The 27,795-nt window shown below is 39.0% G+C and overlaps 1 protein-coding gene across 1 annotated transcript; it reads right to left on the reverse strand.

Annotated features, from left to right (window-relative positions):
• Positions 1-1,788: 1,788 nt before the first annotated feature.
• Positions 1,789-27,795, reverse strand: HTR7 (5-hydroxytryptamine receptor 7). Its single transcript, XM_075155451.1, has 2 exons — positions 27,269-27,795; positions 1,789-2,539 (listed from the first exon to the last, which is right to left on the reverse strand). The coding sequence occupies exons 1-2, from the start codon at positions 27,793-27,795 to the stop codon at positions 1,789-1,791; spliced, it is 1,278 nt and encodes a 425-aa protein (XP_075011552.1).

The raw sequence follows: 27,795 nt of genomic DNA on the forward strand, positions 1-27,795 counted from the left end.
CTGTATGTATCCTAGTGTATAAATCCATCTCAGCACATCGATCCAGATCTTGCGTATCTGCAACTTAGAAGCTCAAGTGTTTGCAATAATCTCTGTATGCTTTGAACAAGGGATCTGGCACGAGCTTCTCGCTACTTAGTCCAAATTAACATCACTGAATTCATTTAAGTCATTTTTGGCTTCAGACTTGAGAAAGTGGGGACACAAGTTAGCCTAAAATGTGATTTGTTACTGAAGCAATTTGGTAATAAACACATTGTCTTCTCAGCAATACCCTGATGTCTGAAAAGTAGATCGAGCTCTGAAACAGTCTCAGTTCACTGATGTACCCTGTGCTTCACCTGGAACTCGGTGTGCAGTGCAAACTCAGTCCAGAGAAAGCATCTTGTTCATATGAGTTGTTACAAGTTTATTATTATTTTATGTTACTATAGTAATATATTACATAATTAGTGCATTTTATTTTAACACGTTACTACTAATATATTAATATCATTAATGCATTTATTGGCTGATGAAGAAAAATATTGTTGTAATATTTGACCCTGCTCCACTGAGGGAAGAGCTTTGTTACCAAAGCCAGGAAAAGTAGAATCACATACTTGGATGAACTGCAGTGGTGGAGGGAAACAACTAGAACTAGAAACAGTAAATAATCTTGATTCTTACACAAGGCAAGGCTTTAAATCATTTTAAGCAGAAGTGATGACCAAAATCAGTTTTTAAGGGTAAAGTCCAGATGTCTCTGAATGCCATCGAGGTCCTCAGTTTATTTTTTCCTTACTGACTTCAGAAAGGAAAGAAATCCAAAGAAGCTAGAAAAGCTTTCAAATAGACAATAAATTAACTACTGAAGTGGAATACGGACTAGCGATTCATCAACAGAAACCAAGATTTGAGTATAGACAGAGTCTTCATCTAGATTACAGAAGCGCTCAACTGATAAAGCCAAGAGAATCAAAGAAAGAAAAGATGGATAAAGACTAGACAGCTCCTGAAATAAACTGTAATCAGGCATATTTGTTATGTTAGTAGTATAGGATAAGACCTTTAGCTGGTGTAATTGGCACAGCAGCACTGCAGCTAATTGTGCTGCATGACTGTATGCAGCAGTAGATGTTGGTCCATGTGACTCAAACTCTTACATTCTCATTGGAATTTGTAACATATTCTTTCAGTGCCATAGTTGCTGTGCAAAGGCAACATTAAATTTCACAAAGTAGTTTATTTCCAGGCAATCCAGGAAACTAATATTTAATGGACATATGGAGTTTTTTATAATAAAGAATATTTCTAAGCAAAATAAGTTCTTTGATCCAGCTTCATCTTAAATGGTTTATTTTTATAACAAAAAAAGTGGAAAGAAATTAATTATACTGAAATTTTCACCATTCTCAGGTCTTTATTACAGCAAAAATCTCTAGGATACAAGATGCATCCAACATTCAGACCCACTAAAAGTTGTTTGGGGCCAAGGGCCAAACAAATGGGTTAGGCCGACTTTGTTCTTTCCTCACTAGCAACTCAAACATCCTGCACCACCTTTTACCCTCCCCCTTCCTGGTATTCCTCTTACACCCAAATTCTTTAGATGGTCTTCTTGTTGCTCCAGGCTCGCTAGGACTGGTGGGCTGTACAGGAATTAACCTTGCTACCTTCCAGTTTCTTGATGACTGCATCAACAGTGTTCAAGAAGCCTGCTTCTTCCCATAACTCTTTTTTCAAATCTGTGGGGGAAAAAGCCAATGTGATAAAACAATAAATTATCATAGTAAAGGATGAGTGACCTTACAGAACAAATTCTGGCTTTTCTGCAAGCTTCAGAGCCTCATGCATCCCTGCAGCTGATAGTTTCCGATTGATATTCCTATATCTGCATTGCAGTAGGTTGCGGTAAGTTGTCCTCAGGTCCCGATTGAAGAAGGCATATATAAAAGGGTTAATGAGAGAGTTTGCGTAACCCAGCCATAGAAATGTTCTCTCGACCCACAGTGGGATACAGCTGCATGCTGTACCGCAGATGAAGGGCCTGGCGGTTGAGAGGAGGAAGAAGGGCAGCCAGCAGATAGTGAAAGCCCCAACAATAATCCCAAGCGTAGTGGCAGCTTTCTGTTCTCTTTTAAAGATGGAAATGTTTTTCTTGTCATGCTTCAGGAGTCGTGAAAAATTAGTACATTCTTCAGATTCCTTGTGCAGTTTTACAACTCCATTCATAGAAATTCCTTCCATTTCTTCTGGCCGGGGAAAACCAGCAAACTTGTGTTTAGCAGCACTCCTCTTGGCAGCTTTGTAAATCTGATAGTACATGAAAAGCATCACTGACATTGGAATATAAAATGCAACTGCCGTGGAGTAAATGGTGTAGCCGAAGTCTTGACTGATCAAACAAACCTTTTCATCATTTACATTTTGGGCCCAACCAAAGAGTGGGGGTATAGTGATAGAGGCAGATAAGAGCCAAACACACAGGATCATTTTGGCCATACACTTCCCGTTCTGCCTTACAGGATATGTAAGAGGTCTCGTTATTCCCAGGTACCTAGAACGATAACATACAGTTACTATACAGTGCAGCGATTCACCGATAAAAGTTATTTCATGTAATCTGCCCTAAACCAAAACATCTGTGGATAAGGTTTCTATTTTACATTTTTTGAATCCTGTCTGTGTGTGTATTTCAAACTCCTAAATTCAGGTGTCTCTCACTTGAAAATTTATAGTGCTGATATTCTGTATAAAAGGTCTTCTATTCTAGAAGGAAATCATCTATTGGCCACAATGGACTGCGATTTTAATGAATTTGTACAATTTTCATGCAGATAACTCGGTTTTTGCTTTTAAGGAAATTCTGAAACCTAAATTTTATTTGGCTACCTTATGAAGTCTTGGAGTATAGATGAATGCTCACTCCGCAAAGCCTACCACTTTTTGTATTGAGTGCGTGGTTAAGTTAAAACAAGCATGCATTCATGCTTGCCACTAAACTGAGATGATGAGTTGTCTTTCTTACCTTCATGTTTCAGATGGGAACAACAAACTGCAAACTTATGCCAGGAGTAGATTATTACAATATTTCTTTTTATCATCATTTAATTAGAAAGAAATTATATTTATTCAAGGTTCAAACTTTTACTGAACAAAATAACAATTTATCACCGTGTCAGTTCAAGAAGAAAAACATAGTTTTACCAGAAGCTGTGTTTAGGGTGGTAAATTGTAAACAGACAAGAAAAATGTTTATAATGTGTCAAGTTTTCATAGAAAAAAAATGAATCCTGCTGACAACTTCTACATTTCCTAAGCTGTGATAGGTTAAACTATATATTTTTTCTAATTAAAAAAATATTACTATGGCCCTATATAGCTGGACAGCAATGTTCTAAGTTTGTGTTTACTCTCAGCTACAGAAAATGTCTTTATTTCCTCTCTATGGGAAGTTTCTCTTAGATGGAATTGGATGCTTTTTTTTACACCTAACATTTTTACTTTGAAATTTGGTTTATGCCTAACTGGAACTTGCCTGTGAGTTACCGTTAACTTCTCAAATTGTTCTTTTTTTCCTCCCCCCAAAAGAAAGAATTTTGAGAAAAATCAGTGTGACTCACTTTGTTACTTGTAAAAGAAATGGTTTCAAATCAGGTTTCAGAACAACATTTTGGTTGCAAGAGGTACAAGTCTTTAGTTACACAGTGAAGGTTTTGGAGGGTTACAAACACAAAATACAGTAACGTGATTAAAAATATTTTTTTCTGAGCATTTTTTCTCTCTCTGTTCACCTAGCAAATCAAATATGAGTATTTGCCTGGCTCTGTGGAATGCTGCATTGTTGATTTTACTGCAATGCAGTAAATTATGGCCAGTGCTGATGCTTTATACAAGCACTCAGGTCTGCTACAGTTTTGGAAGGATAAAGAAGCATCATTTCATGATTGTTCTGATGAGTAACAACAATCCCCCTCAACAATTCCATTGATTTTATATTACTTGGTATGGCAAGTGTTATACAAAGGACAGAACTGGTTTATTGTGCCCTGTTCTTGACAGCATGCACAAGTAAATTACAGCAGGCCAGTACTGTGCCAGTGAAGCTGTGCCTGGTGGGGCCGTGAGCTAAGAACAGTTATTAGAATTGGCTGGGATTAGAGCAATGCGATACATGGACCGTGCTATTAAAAAAAGCAGTTTCATGTGGACCTCAACATCAGCATGAGAATATAGTCACCGCACCAGCTCCCGACACCATGGGCATATTGCAGAGTCCACGGAGATTTCTCTTTTACAGCATCATGGCCAAAACTGCGCTCCCAAGGAGCTGAAGTTTTCCGAGGTGCTCCAAGATGTAGAAGAGCAGGGCTAATGTGGTGAAGTTCCAGAGTTTAACTACGTAAGGGATACATCATTTTGCTCTAAGTAATATAACTGCAGCAAGGGTAAGTTATTAGCTGCAGCCCTTCTGCGGCAAGAGTGGCACACCCTTAAAATTTGTCTGAGAATAGCAAGATTTAGCTACAAAAGAGTTAAACACATCTTTTGTGCAGAAAGCTTGTCACTTATAATGTGCTATTTTAAAAAAAAATCTTTAAAAAGTTGGTCCACTTTCCCGAAGTATGTATTGTTCTAGCTATTACCCAGTTGGTCATTAAAAATAACATGCTTATGAGGTGAGCTTTATTATGTAGCTAAAAAAGTTAAACTGGATTTCTGTAAAAATCAGATCTGCGGGCTGCACGCTCTGAATGCCTACTGATGCATTCTCATGCATCAGAATATAACAAAAAGAATCCATGAAAGCAGAAGTATACCGAAAAGGATTAAAATTCATTAGTTTTGCCCTGCCACTGCTTTTCTGGAAGCTATCTGAGCTTCAAAAATACTATTTGGAATTAAAATACATTAATTAACATAAAAATACACCAGCATGCTTTCCAGCTTATCCATTTTGCTAAATGTAATATGATAGGGGAAAAAAGTCAGCAGGCATAAATGAGAATTTTGTCTTTTTATCTCTATATATGAAATCCATTACCCTTAAAAACTTACTTGCAACTTCAAAATCATGTGTAAATCACTACTGTTGTCTAATACACTAAAGAGCGTCCAAGACTTAATAGATTCATGAACTTCAAAAGCATAGTGTCAAATTCATTGCAAAAATATGCTTTGTAATGCTTAATCTTTAATTACTACCTTTCAAAAAAGTAGTAAAGGTAAATCAGCTGAACTTAACATATCATTCCAAAAATAAGGAACACCTTGAGGCCTTACTGCTGGGAAAGAATGAAGTCAAATTCCCTAAAAAGCCAATTTCATGTATCTCAGCTATCCCCCACAAAAAAGACATGTCTCAGACTTGTTATTCTGAGATTTGTTTCTTTTACACGCCGCAGATGTTCATTTTGATCTTGGTGGGGAAGAAACTGTGCCTCGGTTCTCACTTGTTAAATAAGGGCAATGCTATTTCCTGTTCTTCTCCCAGTTTCTTGAATACAAGGTTCTGCCAGACAGGGTATCTATCCATATTACGCCTAGCACAGTATCTAGGTTACTCCCCAAAAGCACAGTATTGCAGATGCACGGCCTCTGGTCATGGCATTTCTCACCCAGCGTTGCCCGATGCTGTATGCAGAACACCAAAGTGCAGGATGCTACAGCAAACGACTATCGGGCAACTCTACGAGAAGCACAAGACATACTGCAGTCACGGTCCTGCTGCCATTCCAAGAAGAAAGGCTGCTGGGTGAGTGGAGAAAAATGAGAAGGGAGAACCTGGCACTAGTATCTAGAGGATACAATAAAAAAAACAGATGATGGGAACTTTTTTGTGCCATACCACCAAAATCTGGAAAACAGCCCCTTGCTCGAAAAGCTCAAAATAAGAGCAGACAACATAGACCAAACAGAAGACATGTGGTGAGGGACAGAGTGAATTTTGTCTTAAACAAATGCGTGTAAACACATGAGCACATCCCCATTCTGTGTTGGTTTCTTATAATTTCTTCAGTGTCTCCTTTTCCCCGTCGGAGGATCAGAAACCAACTCCTGTGCCGCGGTCCCCTTCAGGTGTGGGCGCACGCAGGGTGCCCAGCTCTAAGGAGGAAAAATTATCCCTTGCCTTCCTCTTTCTGGAGCTCTGTTCAAACGTAGGTGGGGTAAAGACCTTCCTCCTTCGTGGGGTGCTATCATCAGCTATTGTGAATTATCGCTTTTTACCACATTCACCCACAAAACACCAACAATGGAAAAGGTAAATGAACAAGTCCTTTCTTCCTTTCACTTAATAAAAATCTGGCTCCCTGTGATCCAGTATTCTTTCCCAGTACCTCTAAATTGTTGCAATTTAATGACAGGCAATTGTTAGAGACAATTTAATGTAAAACCATTATAACTGTAGAGGGCTGCTCCTGAGAGCAGTCGGTTTGTGGGTTTTGTCATTCTGGATTTTTTGATACTGATGCACTACAATGACCACAGAGAATAGTTTTTATTCTAAGGGTTAAAAGTCTCCGTTGTCATTTGAACTGTAGATCACACAGGCATTTCTTATTACAGTGTGCTCAACATATTAAATGTCACAGCAAGTATTAGAATGTAACATATATAGAAAGCAGAACACTATATGGTAGAGGGAACAGGCATCCACAGACCCTGGTGTCTGTTTCTGGCACATCATCTTATCTTTCGGTGACTCTTTGTATTCCCTCTTACCATTTATGTTTGTCTTAGCTATTTGCTTGTTGTGATGGCTGTCATACGTTACTGCTTCTTCCGTGATTATCAAAATGGACTGCCACTGTGTCCCACTAGGTGCTACTATATTAAAAAATATGAAAGGTTTGATACAATTTCTTTCCTTGTAAATGTATTTATTTCATTCTCTAATCCAGGAAATTGTGAAAAGTAGTTTGCTTTATCTGCACTACCGTGAAGTGACTTCACATAGGCATCTACTTATCATCCTCTAGAAGAACTTTTCAGGAAGATCTTTCTCATCATCTTCATGTGAATAACTCTCTATTTGTGGCTGAATTGATTAGTAATTCTATAGATGTAGAAAAAGATGCCAGTTCTTCCTCCAAGAAATAAAAAAGCAGCAGTGCCAGGCATGGTAGCATTTCAGGTTAACCAGGCATGACTTTTTTTTTTTTTTTGGTGGCGTGAACCTGCTATTTTTCAGTATTAGAAAAGTTCATTTCCTTTCCTTTGTGTTTGTTCCTGGGAAAGCTAAATATAGCTGTAATATTTCAGCTGTAAAAATGATGAATTGTTCATTGGAAACTTTGAGATGGGTCTAGTTCTAACATCTTTTGAAATATCCAGAAAGCAAACTGAGATTTAACAGCTACATCAACTTCAACAATAGAAAGAAAATAGTAATAGGATGGTCCAATTTGGGATTCTTGTCCAAAATCTTTCTTTATTAACTCTGTTATATGGCTAAAAGATAAAGAAAAAAAGGAAAAGGACTTGCTTCTCACTGTGAGCAAAGTCACAGAGTAATAGAAAACTTAACAGCTAAAAGCATTAAAACTGTTTTGAAGCCTCCTGCCCAACCCCATAATAAATTGAATGCACCATGACGTCAGGGTCATTTACGCTGCTTTTGAAGCACGCACATGTAATTCCTTTGTCTCTAGTCTCCGAGTACTTTATAGGCAGATAGAATTCCATTCCAATTAGTCCACATTCGTTTCTCAGAATTCACTGACCTGATCTAACAGACTATTATTCCAGAATCAGCTTAGCATCTTTCACTCTCTGACTTTACTTTTATGAAGCAGATCGGATTACTATGGAATAGAACCAGAAACGTTGTACTGGAAATTATGTAGATGTGTATTATAGCTATTTCTACCAGGAATCTTGACATATTGTTCTGTTATGACTTAGCATTTGACTAGGAGTTGCACGTAACCTGAGGTTCTTTCAGTTCTTCCTATTTTTGTATTTTAAGAGTCATAAAACTGTTTCATTTCAAAGACACAAAAATGCTTACTTCTTTGCTTTTGTGCTCTTTTTTTAGTACAGCACCTTTGCAGCTTCAATACACATCTCCTTGTATTAGTTTCTTTGCAAACCCACAGCTATAGAATCCTGTCTAATGATTCACCTGCAATAATAACTTATTCTGAAGAACGATGCTGATCTACTGATCTTCCTTCGGTGGCTGTGATTCTCTTATGGTCTTTCATAATTTTTCTATTTAATTCAGTGCAACGTTAACAGATGCGTCATGAGAATAGGAGCACGATGCCATTCCTAAAAGTTATCCAGCATTCAGAAATATTCTCCCTAGTGTAGTGATCAATCTAGATTTTTTTTTCTTATACTTTGATACATTAAACAGTAAATTAAATGTAAATGTAACAAGTTGAAACAATGATCAAATCTATTATTTCTCTTATGGCTATGTCAAATCAACTAACAGAAATTGTTCTCTTCAAAGTTATTGTGTTTACACTAAGCAAGAGATGCTCTGTCCCACAGACCTGTTTTTAAATAGAATAAGGTATACAAACTGATCAGGGAACTACTATTCCCACTCCATATTTAAGTAATTGAGATGGAAGTAAAGGGATACAACATAAAAAGACTTAAGTGCTGAGACAGTGCACGACTATGGTGTTATAACGTGAAAAGTTGCTTTGTTGATTATTGTATGACAGCATTGATATCTGTCTTTCTGCAATACAGACTGGCCTCATAATCACATCATGATAACTGCCAGTTTCTTGTCTGGGAAGAGGAGGATATTTCCTTTTCTCATTCCCAGAAGCGAACGAAGTTACTGATTTCATTGCTTATATGACAGCTTTCAGAATATGAATTAGATCACTTTAAAACCTAAACATTAAATATTGTGCAATGTTAGAATGAGACAGCAGACCTAAAAAAATCAAATCATTATTCAGTGGAGAAAAAAATACTTTGTTCAACTAGTTCTGAGCTCCATCTAGTTAAATGTTGCACCTTTTCTATGTAGTGAATTAGTACATTGTTTATAAAAAGTCTTAGCACAGTGGCCAGCTTCCACATCTTAATTGCATTTGCTAGAAATGGTTAAAGCTCTACTTTGTCATTCTCAGTCGATGTTGAATGCAGTAACGTGAAAGATCTTAAATGTATGTTTTGGTATCTATTGTTTTAGATGCTTATGCTTCACGTTTCACACAATTTCAACGTTATTCTTATTATTGAAACAGTGATACTTTAATTTTGAAACTTGGAAGAATGAGAATGAAATATTTGTTTTGCTTTCAGCAAGGTTGACACTTTCCATTCCCCTTCTTTCTCTCAATTAAATGTATTTCCTTAAATTTTTAGAGAAGGAAGATATTTGTTCCCACTGTTAGAGTGGGTACATATTGAATACAGTACTATACTTTTATTTTACATAGTAAATGTTCTGACTTGATTTTTCTTTTTCTCACAAATCATTGTAGGGTTTTATATTTATTTATATTTATTATATTTATTATATTTATTTTTTATTTCTGAAACTATATTCCCCTTTCCTTTCAGACCTTGGCAAATTTCTTTTACCTGTCCTTACCCTTTGCCTTTCATTTTCCCCCTGCATGACTGTCGAAGTATCTGTCACCAGCCTCCGCCTTGTTCTTATCTTCCTCACAAAACAGTTCAGTAGCCTTTGGTTTTCCACTGCAAATGATATGCTGTTTGGAAGAAAAGGTCCCGACATGTAATTGCTGATGTTTACCTTGTAACACTGCCTGAATGTTAGATAATATGTATTTCCTAGCCAATATTTTGTAATTACCCAAATAAATATTTTATATTATAGACTAAACACTCTTATTAACTGTCTTTCAAGAAAACAGTACATGTATATTTTCCTTTCTTCTATCTTCACTAATGATATAAAGGGAGGAGATGTAAGAAGGGAAATTGATTTCAGCCTATTCCATCCTTCACCAGCCTCCTAGAATCTAGATGCATTTGAAAACTGAAAAGGTTTTGGCAACGAAATATTTAGAATTAAGTTGCACGCTGTAATGTAAGACTTCCAATTTTCAAACTTTTTCAAAATGTCTGAACTCCAACTTTGTGGGTTTCATCATCCCTGGTTTCCCATATAAAAGTGTGGTTTGCTTACAGAGTGCAATAGGATTAATTATATACAGAGCTCAAAAGTGCTTCTCACCTCACTTCTTGATAGATAATCTGTAACACTTCAAAAGCTCTCTAAATCTGGGCAAGTCACACATAGGAAGAATCCATTTTTCTTTACACTGTTCAACAATGTGCAAGGTTGAGGAAAAGAAAAGATAATTTCATGATCTTCTAAAAGAAAATCTATAACTGTGTCAGGGAACACACTACCGACTTCTGCCCTTTCACCCCTCCATAGATTTGCAAGTTCCCTTTATTTAACATTGACCTAATTTTTTTGTGGAAGAAGAAGTGAGAAGAGAGTCAAAAGGCTCTTTCTAAATTTTTCTTTTTTTTAAAAGGAAAAATTGTATTAATCAAAATATAGGATAAAGTACAATTTACAATAGCTATTACTAACGTTTTGGGAATATTCCCTAGAGAAGTGCTTCTCAGGCTTTTTAAGCAAAGCCTCACTTCACTAAAAAATTCTTCGTGGACTTCATCATAGTATACACACAAACGGCTTCACAAGTCTAGAAGAGCAGGCCCTCATACACTTATACCTTCATACCCTATGGTATAATTTACGCTAGTTGTTAAGTCATTTTATCAATCAAAGAGAAAAAAGAAAAGCAAAATATCTTCAAAAATGGCTGTTCGTTGCTATATTCAATAATTTAGCAATTCTGATTTCTATCAGTAAAACACTATTTTGTTTAAAATTCACATTTCAGTTTATTCCACATTGAGTGCCTTTTTATTATTCCAAAATATTTTAGATTCAGAGAAACAAATGCAGTGCATTTGCATCATGTCAACTGTTATACCTGAGCATCTAATTACATGTAGACTGATGTCCGTCTTATGTGACTATTTTTTCATCTTTATGTGTATGATGCAGTATCTCATTTTATTAAGTTATTACAAGATGCCTGGCCCCTTTTTGAAGGGGCAAAGAAGATATTTTAGCCTTCTGATGCTATCTGAGAAGACCAAGATAGGAAAAGCTTTGTTCCAGAAAAGAATTAAAGAGAAATCACGTTCTCATTTATTTCTGTCTGGTTGTGTTGCAATGTTCATTTCAGATTGGCCGTGCAGCAAAAAAGTTCAGGTTGGAAGAAAGCTAGGGAAGAGGTTTTATCTCATATGGCCTTTTGTAGGGTAGAGGACAACTGGTTAAATCTGGAAAGGGAAAATGAATCTGAGGATGAAAAGTAAATTATTTGCCACAACTGGAGGGAGGTGGCACTGGCAGTGAGCTTGAGAAGCAGCGGAGGAGACCTTGCATATGAATGCATATAGTTCAAAAGCCACTGAGGAGGGATAAGGCTTGACTTGAAGTATTGCTTAATAGTGTTAAATGGGACTGAAGAGAGAAAGAGAGAGACAGATGAACTGGGAGTTACTTATGTTTGTCCTCCTTTTATCAGTCCAGAGAATCTGAAACAGCAAGTGAACGAATTGGATGAAGGACTGGACTGCTGGATGTTGGTAAGGCACTGGAGAAGGAATGACATAGCTCTATTCTTTCTTCTTTACAATAAGGAAATTGGGGAGGAATGCTTTAGCGCTGGAAGTCATCTTTATGATGGCCTTAGTTCCTGAGGAGTTAATCTCATGTTCTGATCCTTACTCCCAAGCATTTCTATCTCCTGCACAATAAACCTCACTGTCCTTCTGGCAATTACAGTCTGTCAGAAGACAAGCAGTAACCATGATCTTTTGCTGAATGCCTACACGTTTAGAGGATCCTAAAGCCTTAGATGATTCATGTGCTCATTGGCCTGAGCCACCTACACAACTGAAGATAAGGTTCAAGTCCCTGAACTTAATTTGATCCTATGGGCTAACCAGTATAGAAAAACACGAGAGTTGGATGTCATCAGGATAACCCAAGTTGCCCAGCTGATAGGCAGAAGCACTCCATACAGTTGATATTTGCTGATAGGAAAAGGTTTATTTGCTGCTTTGCCTTTCCTGTGGGGGAGAGTAACTTTAAGCAAAGATGTGTTTTCTTGAAGCACCAGCTGAGATGAAATCCCTACTGTGTTAAACAGAGGCAGTTCCTGAGCAAAAGAAAACAGAGGAATGGAAAAGAATACGTTTTGCAGATTAGGAACTGGAAAATCCTCATTTTCCTCTTTTCGCTTCCCCCCATCTTACCCTTCTCATCCCTCACGCCCAGGGGTATGTCAAAGCCAATAAAGACTTCAGGTTTTTGCCAGAGTCTGCGGTACTTCTAACATACTATTTTTTCCCCCTTACTGCCTTCAGAGACGGTTTTAATTCTTAAACTCACAACTTATTAACAGAGCTCAGATCTTTTGCCGTCCCCTATCCTGACTGGTGTTGTCCTGTGGCAAAGACGAACACTCTTGATTCTAGGCCAGCCTCCTGGCTTCAGCCAGGCCAGAGGAGACGTGCCAGGAGACAACCACCAGACATGCCTCAGTCTTGGGACCATCCTGTTCTGTGCAAGCATTCAAGCAGGCTGTAATAAAAATTGCAATGTGTTTTCTCTCAGTTCTGTACTCTGCCAGACACCCTTAACATCACCCTAGCACAAACATCCCTTAGGTGAGCAGTGAGGCAGGCTGATAGCCCACAGATCTGTGTCTATATTTTGGCCAATGTATCAGTCTACCATCTTCTCCTCCCATGTGTGTGCAGGCACGTACACGCACACACCAGGTGACCCCTTTGTATCTGGCAGCAAGGTGGGTCCCAGGATGTACGTGCTACAAACAAGTTGAAACCAGAGCAAACTCTAGGAGGACCTTCAGAGGGGGTACGGAAGGGCCTGCAGACGCAGATGGGACAGTGCCTACACAGATGCAGCTGAAGCAGCCTGGAGAGCTTCTCAGGACGAGTGGTAGAGACTCAGACTGGGGATGGGACACCAGGCCTTTAGATAGTTCTCAGGAGGAGGAGGTTGCCGAAACAGTACAGAGATGTCCAGTTCAACAACACAAAAACGCAGAACTCCCAAGTCCCTGCGCCCAGCTGAGCGCTCTGGCTGTTCCCTGGCACCGCACGGGCATAAGACCCAGGCCGGCTGCGCCCCTTGCTTTTCGCAGGAGAAAGCCTAAACACGCAAGGAGCTGCAGAGAGCTCTGCTCTGGGTGATCAGGGAACCTGAATATCAGGGTTTGCCCTGAGCATACCCGGCTGTCACTTTAGATGCAGCTTAAGTGGCCTCCCCAGAACCACAGAATAAGCCATAGACCCTGATCACTGGGTCATCAGAAGCCAAGGTTGGTGCTTCCGTTGCATAACCAGGGTTTTTTTTTTATTGCTTGAGGTAAGCTAACAGGTATCTTCAACTAAAGTGTGTGGGGGCTTGATTTCAGATCTATGAAAAACTCTCTTTTTTAAAAAGAAAACGCTCATCAAACTCCCATGAAGCAGAAATGGCTAAGGTGATTTTCTCCAACTTCACTACGTGAGTCATGCTTGGATTGATACTAAGCATCAGCTTAAAAGGAATTATTTTGAAAGTTATAATGGTGTTTCAAAATGAAAGCCTCCTACATCTTTAACTAGAAAATCATGACTGATGTCTTTAGTACAATTAAATGAAGCATTTCACAGTATAAGTGATGAATGAAATGAAAAATTACAGCCCATTGAACTGATAATACAATTATATTAAAACAAAGTATCTTCGGGGAACAGCTATTTAGATGTGCTGATATTTATGTCCCCTCTCTTACTTCCTTGAATACAAACAATTTAAACATAACATCTCCAGACAAAGCCCTTAAGGAACAACCCCCTCTAGAATACTTCTTCCCTCCTCCCCCTTCTTTCTCTTCCTCTCTCTGAAGAGACAGGAAAAATACTGGGAGGACCTGGTCCAAATTATCCTCTTTGCTTCTCCATTACAGTAATTTTGCAAGAGCCCAAACAAACACCTATGTAGTGATTATGGGTGAATCTCAATAGAGAACTGATCTACTTGGACATTTTTGGCTTTGTCCATAGCTGTATTGGCCTGAAGGCAGATCACACAAAGATTTTGCTATGTTCTGTTGAGTCGGGTATGTAAAAATTGTAGATGTTCACCTCAAGTTTAACTTTTTGGCCAAGCTCAGCAGGAAAAAAAACACGTATATCAATGAACTGTGTTAGATACACAGGAAAATCTAAGTCTAAAGCAGGTTTAATTAGAGGTCTTATTTCTCAAACTTTGGGATGTGTAAAGCATCTTATATAGAGTCTGTATAGACTCTGGGTTTCTCTATAATATTATCTGTGGAAATGTCAGCCAGAGGTACCTACTGTTCCTAGAAAGTGGGCACCGTGGGTTTTTTAGTTTCACTCCTTTCCTGAAAAATATTTTTTAAATATTGTCATTGTAGTTCAGTGTAAAATACACTTTTCACTAATGTAATCCTCTCATAAAGGAACTGTCAATGCAAATAGGTCTGAAAGCAAGAAGAAAACCCACTAACAGAATAAAATGGCAACTTTGGGATTGTAACAGAGGTACTGAAGCAGCCAAAGCATCTAAGTAATTCTTAGGCTGAGGTAAGCTAACATTTTTTCATAAAAAAGTCCGAGGTGAAAAAGCACACTGTATCTCTTCAAACACCAACATATTCTGGCTGACTAACTTAGATCAGTGATGCTTTACTTGAGAATAGCAGCAAACAAAGCAAAGAATTTTTGTAAGGCTGAGTCAATTAAAAAAAAAAACCAAAACCAACAAAACTACCCAAAACATGAGGTAGGGAGTTTGTGATAAATTTCCAGAGTACATGCAACTAAGTACAACTCTAGTCAAAGCACTAGAAGAATAAGCTACCTCTGCTCAAAGTCACATACTGACAGGTATCTAGCAGTGCTGTGTGAATAATGAAAAGAGCCATGCTGTGTTTCAGGAAAGCTTTAAAATTGGCCTTCATTCTGAATTTTATGAATGAAAAAGCCAAAGTTTTTTTTATCCTGAATTGACTGGTTAGAAACACAATGGTGCACTGAACCCTGCTTTTCACATACAAGCAAATGAACTGAACCAGCTTGTTCTGAAATATCAAAAGAGGATACCACCAGAAAATAACTCTAATTGTGTTACTTTAAAAAAATAAATTCTAGCAAAGTCATCTCAATTTCATAAAATATTTTGATAACAGAACATACCATTCTGATCCCCTACAATACCAGTAGTTTTTTAAAGATGCAGACTCTACAGTAGTAAAAGCACGTCTCACTTCCTCACTTCCTCATATGAATAGGTCCTATCACAGGAAGAAATCATAACCTGGTTTGGAAGGGGAGGCAGTGGGTTGGAGAGAGCACAGCATGAGGGAAAGGTATCAAGGAAGGAAGGCCGGAGGTTAGATCAAATTGTGCATGCAATTCAAGAACCTTTTAGAAAACTGCTATTCACAGTCCTTCCCAACAGAAACTTCTGGAATGGGGACTTATCAGAAGATAAGGGGATTCCTTCCCTGTAACTTATATAAACAACTATTTATTTGTCATTTCTTGATATTTCAGCAGTATATTGGCTGCTTAGTATGCGGTACAGAATGAGGTTATCGTGTCTCATCATCTTTCATGTCAATGAATGTGAAGTCTACTGTAGCTACCACATCTCTCAACCATATGTCATTTATTTCCTTAGCAATTTTAACTAATATATTTATTTACAGCATGCTTATACACTAGATCCCAAGTTCTCCCTTCACGTGTAATCCTCCTGCCTGCTGTCATTTTCCTCAGAAAATGTCTTATTCAGTGATATTTTGGAATTTAATTTCAATAAATAAATTGGTCAGATCAAGCTCTCCTCTATAAACTGGAAATAGAACATTTGTAGGAATTTAATATTACTTCACAAATATTTCTTCCTCTTGCAATCAATCAGAATCCTTAAATACACAGCCCCAGGTGCCCTTTAACTGAAAGAGAGGGTTGAAGGGGAGAAACATCTAGTGATGAAAAATAACTGCAACAAAACCCAAATTACGGTGGGTAAAACTGTATGTTCAGCCCTTTACACCACAGTATTTAATAGTTCATTTACCATAATATTTATTCATTTCTACCAGCAGGTTTGGGAATGAAGAAAGTAATGGCTACATGGACACTACTTCTTGCTAGCTAACCACCCGAATGAACTTTGAACCTCCTGGGTCTTGCTCAGACCTGCCAGGCTGCGGTTCCACATTGCTGCTTTTTTCTAGCTTGCAGCTTCAGTAAAAATTAATCCAAATCCAGAAGTTCATACTCCCCATTTCAGACATCAGCAGCTCTACTTTTGCAAAGGCGGCTCCAAGTAAGCTTAGAGATCTCTAGACAGGAAACCTGAAAGAAGATTAGCCAGGATAACGCGTCCTCTTTGTCTTGTTGAACAAGGGCCTGCCCGCAACAGGCTTCCACTCCAGTATATCCTTTTCCTTCAGCAACGGCTTTCATAATTTTTCTCCTTTTTAAAATCATGCAAAATCTGCAACACTAAATATATTTAAAATATAGAACAGATCTCAACACAACACAAACTTCTTCCATCACCTTCACAGGCATGAAATCATAGTACATTCAATCCACAGAATAAGCCTTTTGCTTTTCTCCTGTCAAGAAAGGAGTTTCTGGCCCTCTTCCCCTGGGCTTTCTATACAAAATGACAAAATTCGAGGCCAGATACAACTACTGATTGTCTACAAATGACCATTTGTCCAGCTCAGTGTGTGTGTGGGGGGGTCCCAATTCTTTTACAATGCCTTTTCACGTTCCCCGGAGTTTACAGTTATACCTTTATGCTAAAACAGAAATAGATACAGCTGATGATAGACCCTCTCCTCCTCTAAAGTCTTTAAAGACAGCGGGATTTAGAGATTATCAAGGATCCCAGACCTCTCTTCTCTGTTCATCTCACAGATGTTACACCACACACGAAAGCAGTAAAATAAGTGGGATAAGCAGAAGGAAGCCCCCCTTCTTGTCTCTCAGTGAGTTTGTCTTTCCTCTGCTTTTCTCAGCAGCAAGTTGGCAACTCTAAGGTTCTTCTGAGACGTGGTGGCATCAACTTTGTGTGGATAAAGACTAAAATACCTAATGTTTATTGCTGTGCCTACAGCATCCAATAATATCAGTTCTCGTTGCCAGGTTAACAACTTCAAACGTGCATTTGAATTTAGGAGCAGAACTTTGGCATCAGCGTGGGATGAATCACCACAGCCAGCCAATGGAGATCTCAGGGAGCTCACTGCAAACTGCAGGTGTTTGGGATATTTGATAAGATGCCCTCTTCATTTCAACATTTAGGCAACACTTGGGGCAACATGCTTCATGTTAAGTAACAGGCTTTGGCAACGTTAAGCTCCTTCTTGTGTTGTTTAATTCACAGGCAAACAGTCCACTCTGCTATTTTAATTTCAGTTATTTTTGAAAAAAAATGAAGCTTGTGTTCTGCTAATGACCAAATTCATTTAGCAAAAATAGCTCTTTAATATGGGACAATAGACTCTTGAGAGACTACAATTAGTATTGTTGCTAAAACTGCTTATGCTAAGAAGTGAGTCTCTGAATGCAGACCCTTAAGGTAAAAGGGAAACTGTAGTATATAACAATGCAAAAATTAAGTCTTTAGAGCATCAAAACATCTTATTAGACTATTAAAGAAAAGCTTTGCATCTTGTCAGCAGCTATTTCGAGTCATGGGTATAATATTTCCAAGTAATTTGTGGCCAGACAATACACTCTGACTTTGTTCAGGGATTTAGTATTTCAACTATTTGTTAAATGTCGACTTCTACAGCAAATAAACAAAATTTAACAACCCACATGGAGAACTGTTTACAGAAAATTATTCTGGCAAATAGTACTGTATATCTGAAATATTTTATGATAATCACAACATGTTTTCATGGTTTGTGTTCATCATGACAGTTATGTTGCAAATTCTACAATAAGTTTACATGATAGCATGTATTTCTGTTATCTGTGCTCATGCCTTCCATTTCCACCTTCTGATTTTTATGCCTATTGCCAATTTCTAAATACCTGTTACCAGGGTAAACGTTCTAGGCCACAATTCTTTGCTTTGATTCAAAAATCCCTACATTTTCTAGTATGGGAACAGTCCTCTAACTAGTAAATACACACCACTGAGAACAGACTTGGTTTGTTTGCAGTTACCTCTTGCGTCCTTCTCTGGAGAACTGCAAACCATATGTTGAAATACGTTGTCCCTAGACTCTAACACATCTCTCATGAAAAGCGAACGGTGTATAAATAATGTACTTAAAGAAAGCTCTGAGTCAATTTAACTTGCAGCAGCAATGGGCCATCTCTCTGATTGCAGGTACTTGTATAGCTGATCAGAAATGACGATTCCAATGCCAGCAGGGTTACTCATCAGTATTCTTCAGCGGGAGTGAAGGTGGCGTAGCTGCAGGCCAGGTTATTGGGAGGAGACCTCCAAAAACAAGCTCTCCCCAAAAGACTGGAGAGTTTTCAACTCAAAAAAGTCAAATTTTATTTAAATGAAAACTAGAAATTTGATCTGTTTAAATACAGAAAACTCATCACATGGTGAGTTAGAAGTAAAAAGATTTGTACACAATTCTCTGACAAAAACGGTGCCCTTGCAGGAACCCTTTGCTTCCCGTTCTGGTTTTACCCAACTCAGTGAGTGTCTGAGCTACAATAAATGCTACCCAGCCTCCCTTGGTCCCTGAGCATTTTTCCACCACTGTTCATACGTGGCAAGCTGCTGCTTGCTCCTCAACCTACTACACGCTGCAGGACAAATAGCTCCTAACGTGAGAAAAGTGTTACCTTTCATATGGCTCTACCTCCACTTCCCACAGTCTCCTTAAAGGAACATAAAAAACTGTAAACAAAAATGGATAACCAACTTTCCTTGTGGTTATATTTTTAACTTACATTTCCACAAGCTAAAAAACTTGGTTTCAAGTTTTTGACAATACCAATAAACCACCCATTTCCTTGATATATCTCAGGAAATACTTTGCTGCCAGGTTTTTCATCAAGACACAATGTACCTCTAAGAATAGACTTCACCCTGGTTTCTCCTTACTTTAAAAAAAAGGTATTTTTGTAATGTCCCTCCTTGGTTTTGTGTTTTGTTTTGGTTTGTTTTTTTTTAAACAGTCATGACCATTTTGCAGTGAAATAGCTGTCCATGATGATATTAACCCCCCTCAGAGGTCTCTTGTGCTAGCTCACAATTTGATAGCAGAGGCCAGGATAAAGACAGAAAGAATATACTCAGTACTGGCTTGATTTCCCTGCACATCCCAGTTCTGCATGTTATTAGAACCGCTGGCACTATTAGAAATTTTGTTTTGTCTGTACGTTACCCCAAATACTTGTTTACTGTTAGAGATGAATCACTACCTGATCTGCACACATGCTACTATGCATGGAATCACCCATATGCATCAGACAATCTAGATGTATATAAAGCCTCCTGAATAAACAGCAAGGTACAAGAAGAAGATCAAAGCTGCTGCACTCTTTAATTTTGTTATGTTAGTTCAAACAGAATAGAAACAAATTTTCCCTATGACACATTTAATTACCGGAGTCTTTTGGAAAGGAAAACTTAACCTTTGTAGTAAGAGTTTGCTCAAAAAATTTCATCTGTTTTTTCTATCTTCAGTATACCTAGGAATAGATATACTATGAATCAATCCTTTAGAAGTAGTTGGCTATCTAGTACAACAAGAAAAACTAAAACTTGTAATCTTTCCAGCTGAAAGAAATTATCCTCACCTTACAATAAGTAGTGACCATTAGAACAGATGTGCAGTGAGCATTGCTTTAAGATGCTCGTGCTTTGTACACTCAGATATTAGAATTTGTAATTTTGCTCCCCAGTCTTTCTTGTATGACAACTGCACCTTGGCAGACTCAGCTGTTTCTCAAGCTATTTTATGTTCATGCAAGACCTACAATGGCCAGCTCCTTCTTCAGATTTCCTAGTCCACAACGGAAGGACCAGATCTTTGTGTGATATACTCAGAGAGAAAAAAAAAGAGGTGTTTGTAGCTGAAAGATGGCGTCTTATGTACAATATCCTGCAGATGAAATGGGATGTTCTGTTTCAAAAGTTGCCACAAATGTTTCCGATAAAATGTTGCAAACTCAACAACAATATTAAAAATAACAGTGGGTTTTTTTAAAGAAATAAGATATTCTCCTTATATAATTTACAGGGATTTTTATAAATAAGTTTCAGAGAAAATTATGCCAGAAAAGTCAAAGAACACTCCTTGATTGACTTCTGTTCCTCTAAAGATTGTGAGAGCATGCTACCAGTGATATAGTAATCTTGCTTCAAACATGGTATAATGACTACAAATGCTTTGATGTTTCATTCTATGATGCTCGTTCAGTTGAAGAAAAACACTCTAGGAAAATATAGTTTGACACCAGTGTACACAGGTTACACTACACCATTATGCCAGTATGATATGTATTTGTATTTTTGTGATTTATATTAGGAGATATTTCTGAAAGTTCCCTTCAAAAACTAAGAGGATCGTTTCTAGAATTGTATTTTTCCTGTGAATCTTGAGGCAAATCCAACCTCACTTATGGAAACTTGACAGGAAAAAAATCACTTTTTAAATGTCTCCAGAATGCCCTGCTTGGCAAAAATGTGAATTAATGTTCCCTTACCTCTGACTATCAGGCTCCTTTGCAATGCCTGGATGAACCCCCAAGAATCTGAGACCCCAAAATCACTTCTGAAAACTCATCCAGTGTTAAACCCTGGTAGGAGCAAACAGAAGATAGTTTCAAATGTGGGGGAAAACGCAACATCCAATTTCAAGAAAAGGCATTCACGTAAATGTGGTGTAATTGCAAATCTCCTGGTACCGACTGAACTATCATCCCCCATTCATGCATACCTTGGAACATTAGCAATTGCAGTCACCTTTTCCCTGCCACCTCTAGATTACCTTGCATCTCCACACTTCATGACTCCCTTTCAGTAACACTACTTAAACGCATTCAGCATATAGCAGCAATAGAATAATCAATCTACAGATTTTTTTCTATAACATTTTCTAGCTTGCCAAACTTTGTCAGCCTCTACTGTGCAGCCACGAGGCAGACCTACCAAACTTCAGCTCTTATGCCTGTTCCTACTGCAGAAGGACAAAACTTCCACTCATTTTGGTGGTAAAAGAACCCCCTTTACTCCCGAGTTGCTAAGTCTTCACAAAATAGTCCATCTGTTTGATAAAATAGCTTTTATCTGCTAACTCCCATCTTTCTTACTGTGCATCTGGCAGTCTAGTCATGAAGCATAATGTCTCTGCAAAGACCTAACAAAGCAATTACCATGGCTAAGAACAGGTGACAGTGTAAGTAACTGCATCTCTTGCAGGCTGCCTACTCGACATGGGAGAAGATACCTGAGGATGCCACAGAAAGGTACCTAACGATCATGTTAGTACAGCAAAACACCCCAGCTTCATTTACTCTTTTGGAGCTGGCTCTCAGTGAGAGATACACATTGCACTGCCTTATATTACTTAATGCATCCAACTTCCAATTCAACTTCTTCATCTTAGGATTTGGGAGCAAAAATTTATGTTGTACCTCTTTTTAATGTAAAAAATAAAACGGAGATTGCAGAAGTGTTCGGCAAGAAATTCTCTGCAAAAAGAAATTACAACAACTTGAGGAACGTTCTTTAAGTGGACTAAATTAGAAAAACTACATGGAAAGGAATAAAAACAAATCTGTTTTTTTCGACTTTAGTGTAACAATGCTGTCTGTATCTTTCATAAGCTAGACAAGTTATTTACAGACGCAGAAAGAGTACAGTTGTTTATCAGGCTGAACAATGGAAAGAATGGCTCTTGTGATGGTGATGGTCTTTAGGAATTAGCTGCCATACTGATCCCAAAACTTTTTTCTGCAATATAGACCTTAATTGCAGTAACTCCATCACGCATTTTTCCTATAGTTCCTTTTAGGTTTTTCCTGATTCCTCAGTTATTTCTGTGTAAATATATATACTGAACAAAATCTCATGGGGGCACTGCTGCAAGGTGCCTATTTTTATTCTAGATCCAAAATATATTACATACAGGATTTGTTCATATCTACCTCTACCTATATATTCTACATGTATTTTCTGAAGGAACTGAGCAGGGCTGGCAGAACAGACCACAGTCTTTTCCACCCACGGCCTGAGGGCAGAAGAGGAGTTTCGTACCAAATGGGAAGCCACGCAGGGCTCTTAGGTGCCATTAGGCTTAGGAAATTGCTGACAGGGTTTTCAGGTGGCATTATCAGTTTTGGATATAGGCAGAATTTAGACACGCAGATACTATTGAAAGTGCTTAAGTCTTTATTTAAATTTAGTCCCAAGTTCTTCCTGTGAGGCACTCCGAGACGTCCTCATTCCCAGGCATGCACCAAGGACACTGGAAATGGGTGAGCTTTTAGGGACTGACATATTCTAAGGTGAAGCATAAGTACTCATACTTACTTGGAATATGGCAAAAGATACCAAACAGGGAGGGAGAAAGAACCAATCCTTATGTACAAAAATCTCAGGATCAACAAAAAGGCCTTCTTTGGTATAATTTGCATACAAATTCTAAATCCTCATCAATTTAATGGAAGTCTGGAATACTCATGAATTGTTGGCTAAGATGCAGACTGGAAAAGTTCCTCAAAAAGTGTTTCATTACTTGTGTGGGTATGGGGAAGGTGTTATAATTTGTCAACTGTATCTGAGTAGTTATGTTACTTTATCACTTTCTAAGCCAAAGGGCTATTTTTAAATTGAATTAAAAATTGCTACTTATGCAGTTATTGAGTGGCTACTCTCCAAAACAGGATTTCTGTAGCTATCTTAGGTTAGAAGAACATGATGAATCAGCATGCAAACACCACCAGTTTAAATTAAATTAATTCCCTTTATATATTCATTCACCCACTAAGATGTGGTTTGCGTCCATCCCTCATAATTCACTCCCAATGTTTGCTCACTCTTAAATGTAAAGGCATCTAAATATAGTATAATTTATTTAATTCAGGACCAGAAAAAGGAGCCTTAAGAGGAAAACAAACACACACACAAATAAGAAATGCTTAAAGGAGGCTACTGTTCACTGAGGCACAATTATCCTGCCAAAGTCTCTGTAACTCCTCTCCAGAGCTACCCCTCATATGATGGATGGTGAGTACAGTGAAGGTAATATGGATCGTCCAGGTTTAATCCTTATGAAATTTGTCTTGCCTGTTTAATCCTTATGAAATTTGAAAAGGGAGAAATACTCTTCTCTCTCGGTCACATCTGTTGCAGTTCTGACAGACCTGACTGTAAGCACATAGCCTTCTTCCAAAGCGGGGGCTTAAATAAGATAGAGATACCTCAAAACTAACATGCTTATCTCGGGTCACCCTGACAAAGATCTGTGGAGGTTTTCATGTTGTGAAATAAAAGGAAAGATATGATTTGAAGAAAAGCATAATAGTCCAAATCTTGGTATCGTTACGGACATTATCTCATGATCTCCACAAATGTAATTCTTTGTGGATAATACAACATTTTCAGACTAGTTTCTTTGTTGTGCACCCTGTACAAAGTTAGAGATCCCCATAATAGCATACTAACATGTACTTTGCAGTCTTAACGTTTATACAACTTAGAGTAGAAGCAACTTAAAAAGTACGAGCAGTGCTTCATGCGTCTGACTAGGAAAAAAGGACAGGGTTTTTCTCAGCAGAATGACACCAGTCCATTTTAGACTCCATGCTAATCTGCATCTTTCAGAGCTTTCCAACTGATAAAGTCAGCTCAAAAACGCATCCGCCACTAAGGGCTGCGCAGCAAAACATCTCTGTGTGCAATAGGCCTGCCAGCTGCTGGCATTTCAGGGCTCTCAGTGGCATGAGCTGAGTAGCACATATTTGTGCAAGGGAAACAAATCAAAAAGCCTCTTCAATTTACTCATTTTATCCTGTTCGGAAGGGCCTTAAAGCCTCTTTTTTACCAGCTATATTTGTTTGTCTAATAAAAGATATTATCTCTCCTTACAAACCTGGCCTAACAGTTTGTAACAAACCCTTTTTTTTCTTTTTAAAGATTAATTCAATAGTAACATTCTTTCAGCTATTTACCTTCAACCGATTCTCGTATCTGCTTCAGGAAGAACCCAGAGTTTAACAATGAAAATTTTAAAATATGCAACTTATCTGCTGTCTCTGCACTGCCTGCGACAGCCTCATCTTTCCCTTCAGGAGAGACTCTACTGGATCACAACAAAGGCTTCCTAAACTGTCCTAAAGAGCCAGGTGGTGGTGCAATTCATAATTATTCTTCAAAAATGCTTGGTTTTGCCCTATCTTAACTCTTCTCCCTAAACAAATGTCTCCTGCGTGACCCCAGGACCACTTAATTGTGCTACAAGGTTTAAGTGTATCTAAACGGCACCGAGGAGAGCGGCCAAGTTCGAGGATGGTGAATTTCATTCACTCCTCCCCTGCTTCTGGATTTCCCGGTTCAGCTCGTATTTATATTCTTTGCACTGAGATAATCAGGGCTGTATCAACGGAGATCTTCTCCCAGATAATACAAAACATGCAAGTGATTCCATCAAACCCATGGAGAATGGTCTGAGCCTCTAATGCACTACACACATTGTGATTCGCAAGCTCCTGTACCGCATACAATACTTTACCTGGAGGTACTCATTTTTTCAGAGATACATCTCCCTCACTGATCATTCAAGGCTTTCCTAACTACATAAGTGTAAGAACAACTTCAGGTAAAATAGAACTATTAAAATCAATGCTACACTGGCAACATTTCATCATTCACATTTAATTTTCATCATTTCTCCCTGGTTTGCATATTTTTTACATATTCACTATTCAAAGATTAGTTAACATCCCAAGCTAATCTTTGGCCTGACTGAGCAGTGTTACAACAGTATAAGATTATTTATTTTTAAACAGGATTACAAATCATGAAGATTTTTTAATTCTTTATTGCCAAGTGGTAGAGACATTTTGCTAGTGAATTGCTGGCTTGTCTCCTTCTATTTATGATATCACTTATCTTAACCATATAATGGATTTCAGTGAGAGAGGTTAAAGCATCATGATTCATAGAATTTTGATTTCAAGCCGGGAGTAGACAACAGTATAATGAATTATGAAAAGATCATGTTCAATAAACATTCAGTGATAGAAGTAGGAATGCAAAGATGAGAGGAGATTAACTCTGGTTTAAACCAGCACTTGTTAATGAAAATCCGTCATTCATAAAAGGTTATTTGCTGGTCTAAATACATAGCGCTATCTCCTGTTGGTATTTTGGGGAGAGAAGGGAGTGGAGGGAGCATGGAAAGAAGACAGCAAGAGACCCAATCATTACTGTGACCAGTTCAATCAAAGCCCCTGTTCAACATACAGAAGTGACCTCAAATGTTAAGCTAAGAAATGAAAAAGAGTAAAACTAAATTACTCCAGTGCTACAGTGTGAATCAGTCACACATCCTTACTTGGGTAAGAAAGCTTAATTATGTTAACCTGTCTTTAAAAGGTTATTAGAAATGGAGGTGGAGAGCTCAGAGATGGACATCAAGAACAATCAAAGAATGGAAGTACTTTATGTGGAGAGAGTGGAAAAATGAAATCACCTATCTTAAAAATAGGTGGGATAGAAAAACAGAGAATGAAGTTGGGAAGGTAGATAAGCCTATTCATATTTTCTTACAATACTGGAATTAAGTTAAAAGACAGCAAATTTCAAGGCAACAACAGCAAAAAAACCCCACCCTTTGATACTCTGTCAAAGTCTGTATGTGGTTTTCATTGCTACAAGATGCTTTACAGTATTCATATAGCTGCATTAGAGCCATTACAGAAGTCACAAAATAGAGAGCATTGGAACAGGGGATGCTTATACAGAAATTAAAGTTTTGAAATTAATATAAACTGTGATGCTCCTTGGCATGAAACAGCCCCTGGTTATTGTGGGAAACTCTTTTCAAAGACTGTTTCTTTGCAGAAACCTAATGCAGAGTTTTTTCCCAAAACTTTCTGAAGTAGACAGTCAAGGCTGCTGTTGGATATCAGACTTGATAAACTAATTCTACAGCGTAGTTAGGAAGTTCTTCAATTTCTGCTAATTGTGTTGAGTTGTAATGAAGAGATTCTTTCTTTAGATGCTAAAATTCTCAGCATAGGATTTAGGCTGTGGAAGAGGGACATCACAGGCTGCAACTTATTTTACAATGGGACCTGCATGGAATAAAGCAATCTGTTAGCCTCCCTCTGCAGAGGAGAGCTTAGACATGGCCAAATGTGAGATCTTAACATCAGAAATTAATGCCCAAGATCCTCTTCTGCAGTCTGTATATACCTCCTTACTGCCCCAGTGCCTGTATCTTTTGGAAGAAGCTGTATGTCAATGAGCATAGCTTCATTTTTAAGAGGGCAGAAGAAATCTTAAAAAAAAAAAAAAAAAGAAAAAAAAAGAAAGCAAATATTTAAAAGCAATTTTTCCTTCAAACAAAAGGTTATTTGTCAAAAATGGTTGTGTCAGTTGAAACTGAGCTATTCTGGGATTGTACTAGAACAATGATCCAACCCTAATCAGCTGTAATTCCTGAGCCTTCTCTGATCTGGTAAAACTCGACTGAACTCTGTGAGGTTACACTGTCACCAGCTTCAGAAGAATCAGCTCAAATCTAGCCGTGGTATAAAGCGGTTTAAAGACACGCATTGCAAATTTAAAGCAGCTGTAAATGCCCCATTATTTGTAAAGAGCCACAGTAAACGTATATAGTTTAGCTCCAGTTTTGTTCTGACACTGACTCTGTAACGATAGCAGGGAAGTTAACCACAGGGATAACCAGGCACCTGGGCTGGGATAGCGGGAGGCAGCACGCACTGCTCCGGCGGGCTCCTTGAAGGGGAGGCTGCACGGCTTGCTCTCGCCTCGCTCCGTGCTTTTAGCTTGTCTACAGCTCATTTCCAAGGGACCGGAGGCGGCAAAGGAGCGCGCTGGTGGAACCGCTCTCGGCAGGTCCCGGCCCCGGCGGCCACCCTCGGTCCCCGGGGCAGCGGGCAGCGGCGCGGTGCCGGTCCCCCCGGAGCGCGGGGAGTCGGCGGGCGGGCAGGGCGGGGCGGGCCGCGGGCGTCTCACCTGTCGATACTTATCACGCAGAGAGTCATGATGGAGGCCGTGCAGCACATGACATCCATGGCGATGAAGACGTTGCAGAAGAGGCGCCCGAAGATCCACTCGCCGCCGATGAGGTCGGTCACGCTGACGAAGGGCATGACGGCCAGGGCCACCGAGAGGTCGGCCAGGGCCAGCGAGACAATGAGATAGTTGGAGGGCTGCCGCAGCTTCTTCACGAAGCAGACGGAGATGACCACCAGGCAGTTGCCGGCGACGGTCAGCAGGGTGATGAGGGAGAGGACGGCCCCGATGACAACTTTCTCCACGTTGCCGTAGCTGAGGATCTGCTCCCCGCACTGGGAGTCGTTGGCGGGGAGGGGGCTCGCCGTGGGCAGCGCCGACGGTGGGGGCGACGGGCCGAGCTTCGCCAGGCTGCGCGGGGGCCAGGAGCCGGCGATCATCCTACCGCCGCCCAGCGCCCGCGGGTCCTCCAGGACCGAGGGCCGGAGGTTACCGTAGAGGTGACTGCCGTTGAGGGCGAGGACCAT

The sequence above is a fragment of the Calonectris borealis genome, chromosome 7, assembly GCF_964195595.1.
Source record: "Calonectris borealis chromosome 7, bCalBor7.hap1.2, whole genome shotgun sequence".
NCBI lineage: Eukaryota > Metazoa > Chordata > Aves > Procellariiformes > Procellariidae > Calonectris > Calonectris borealis.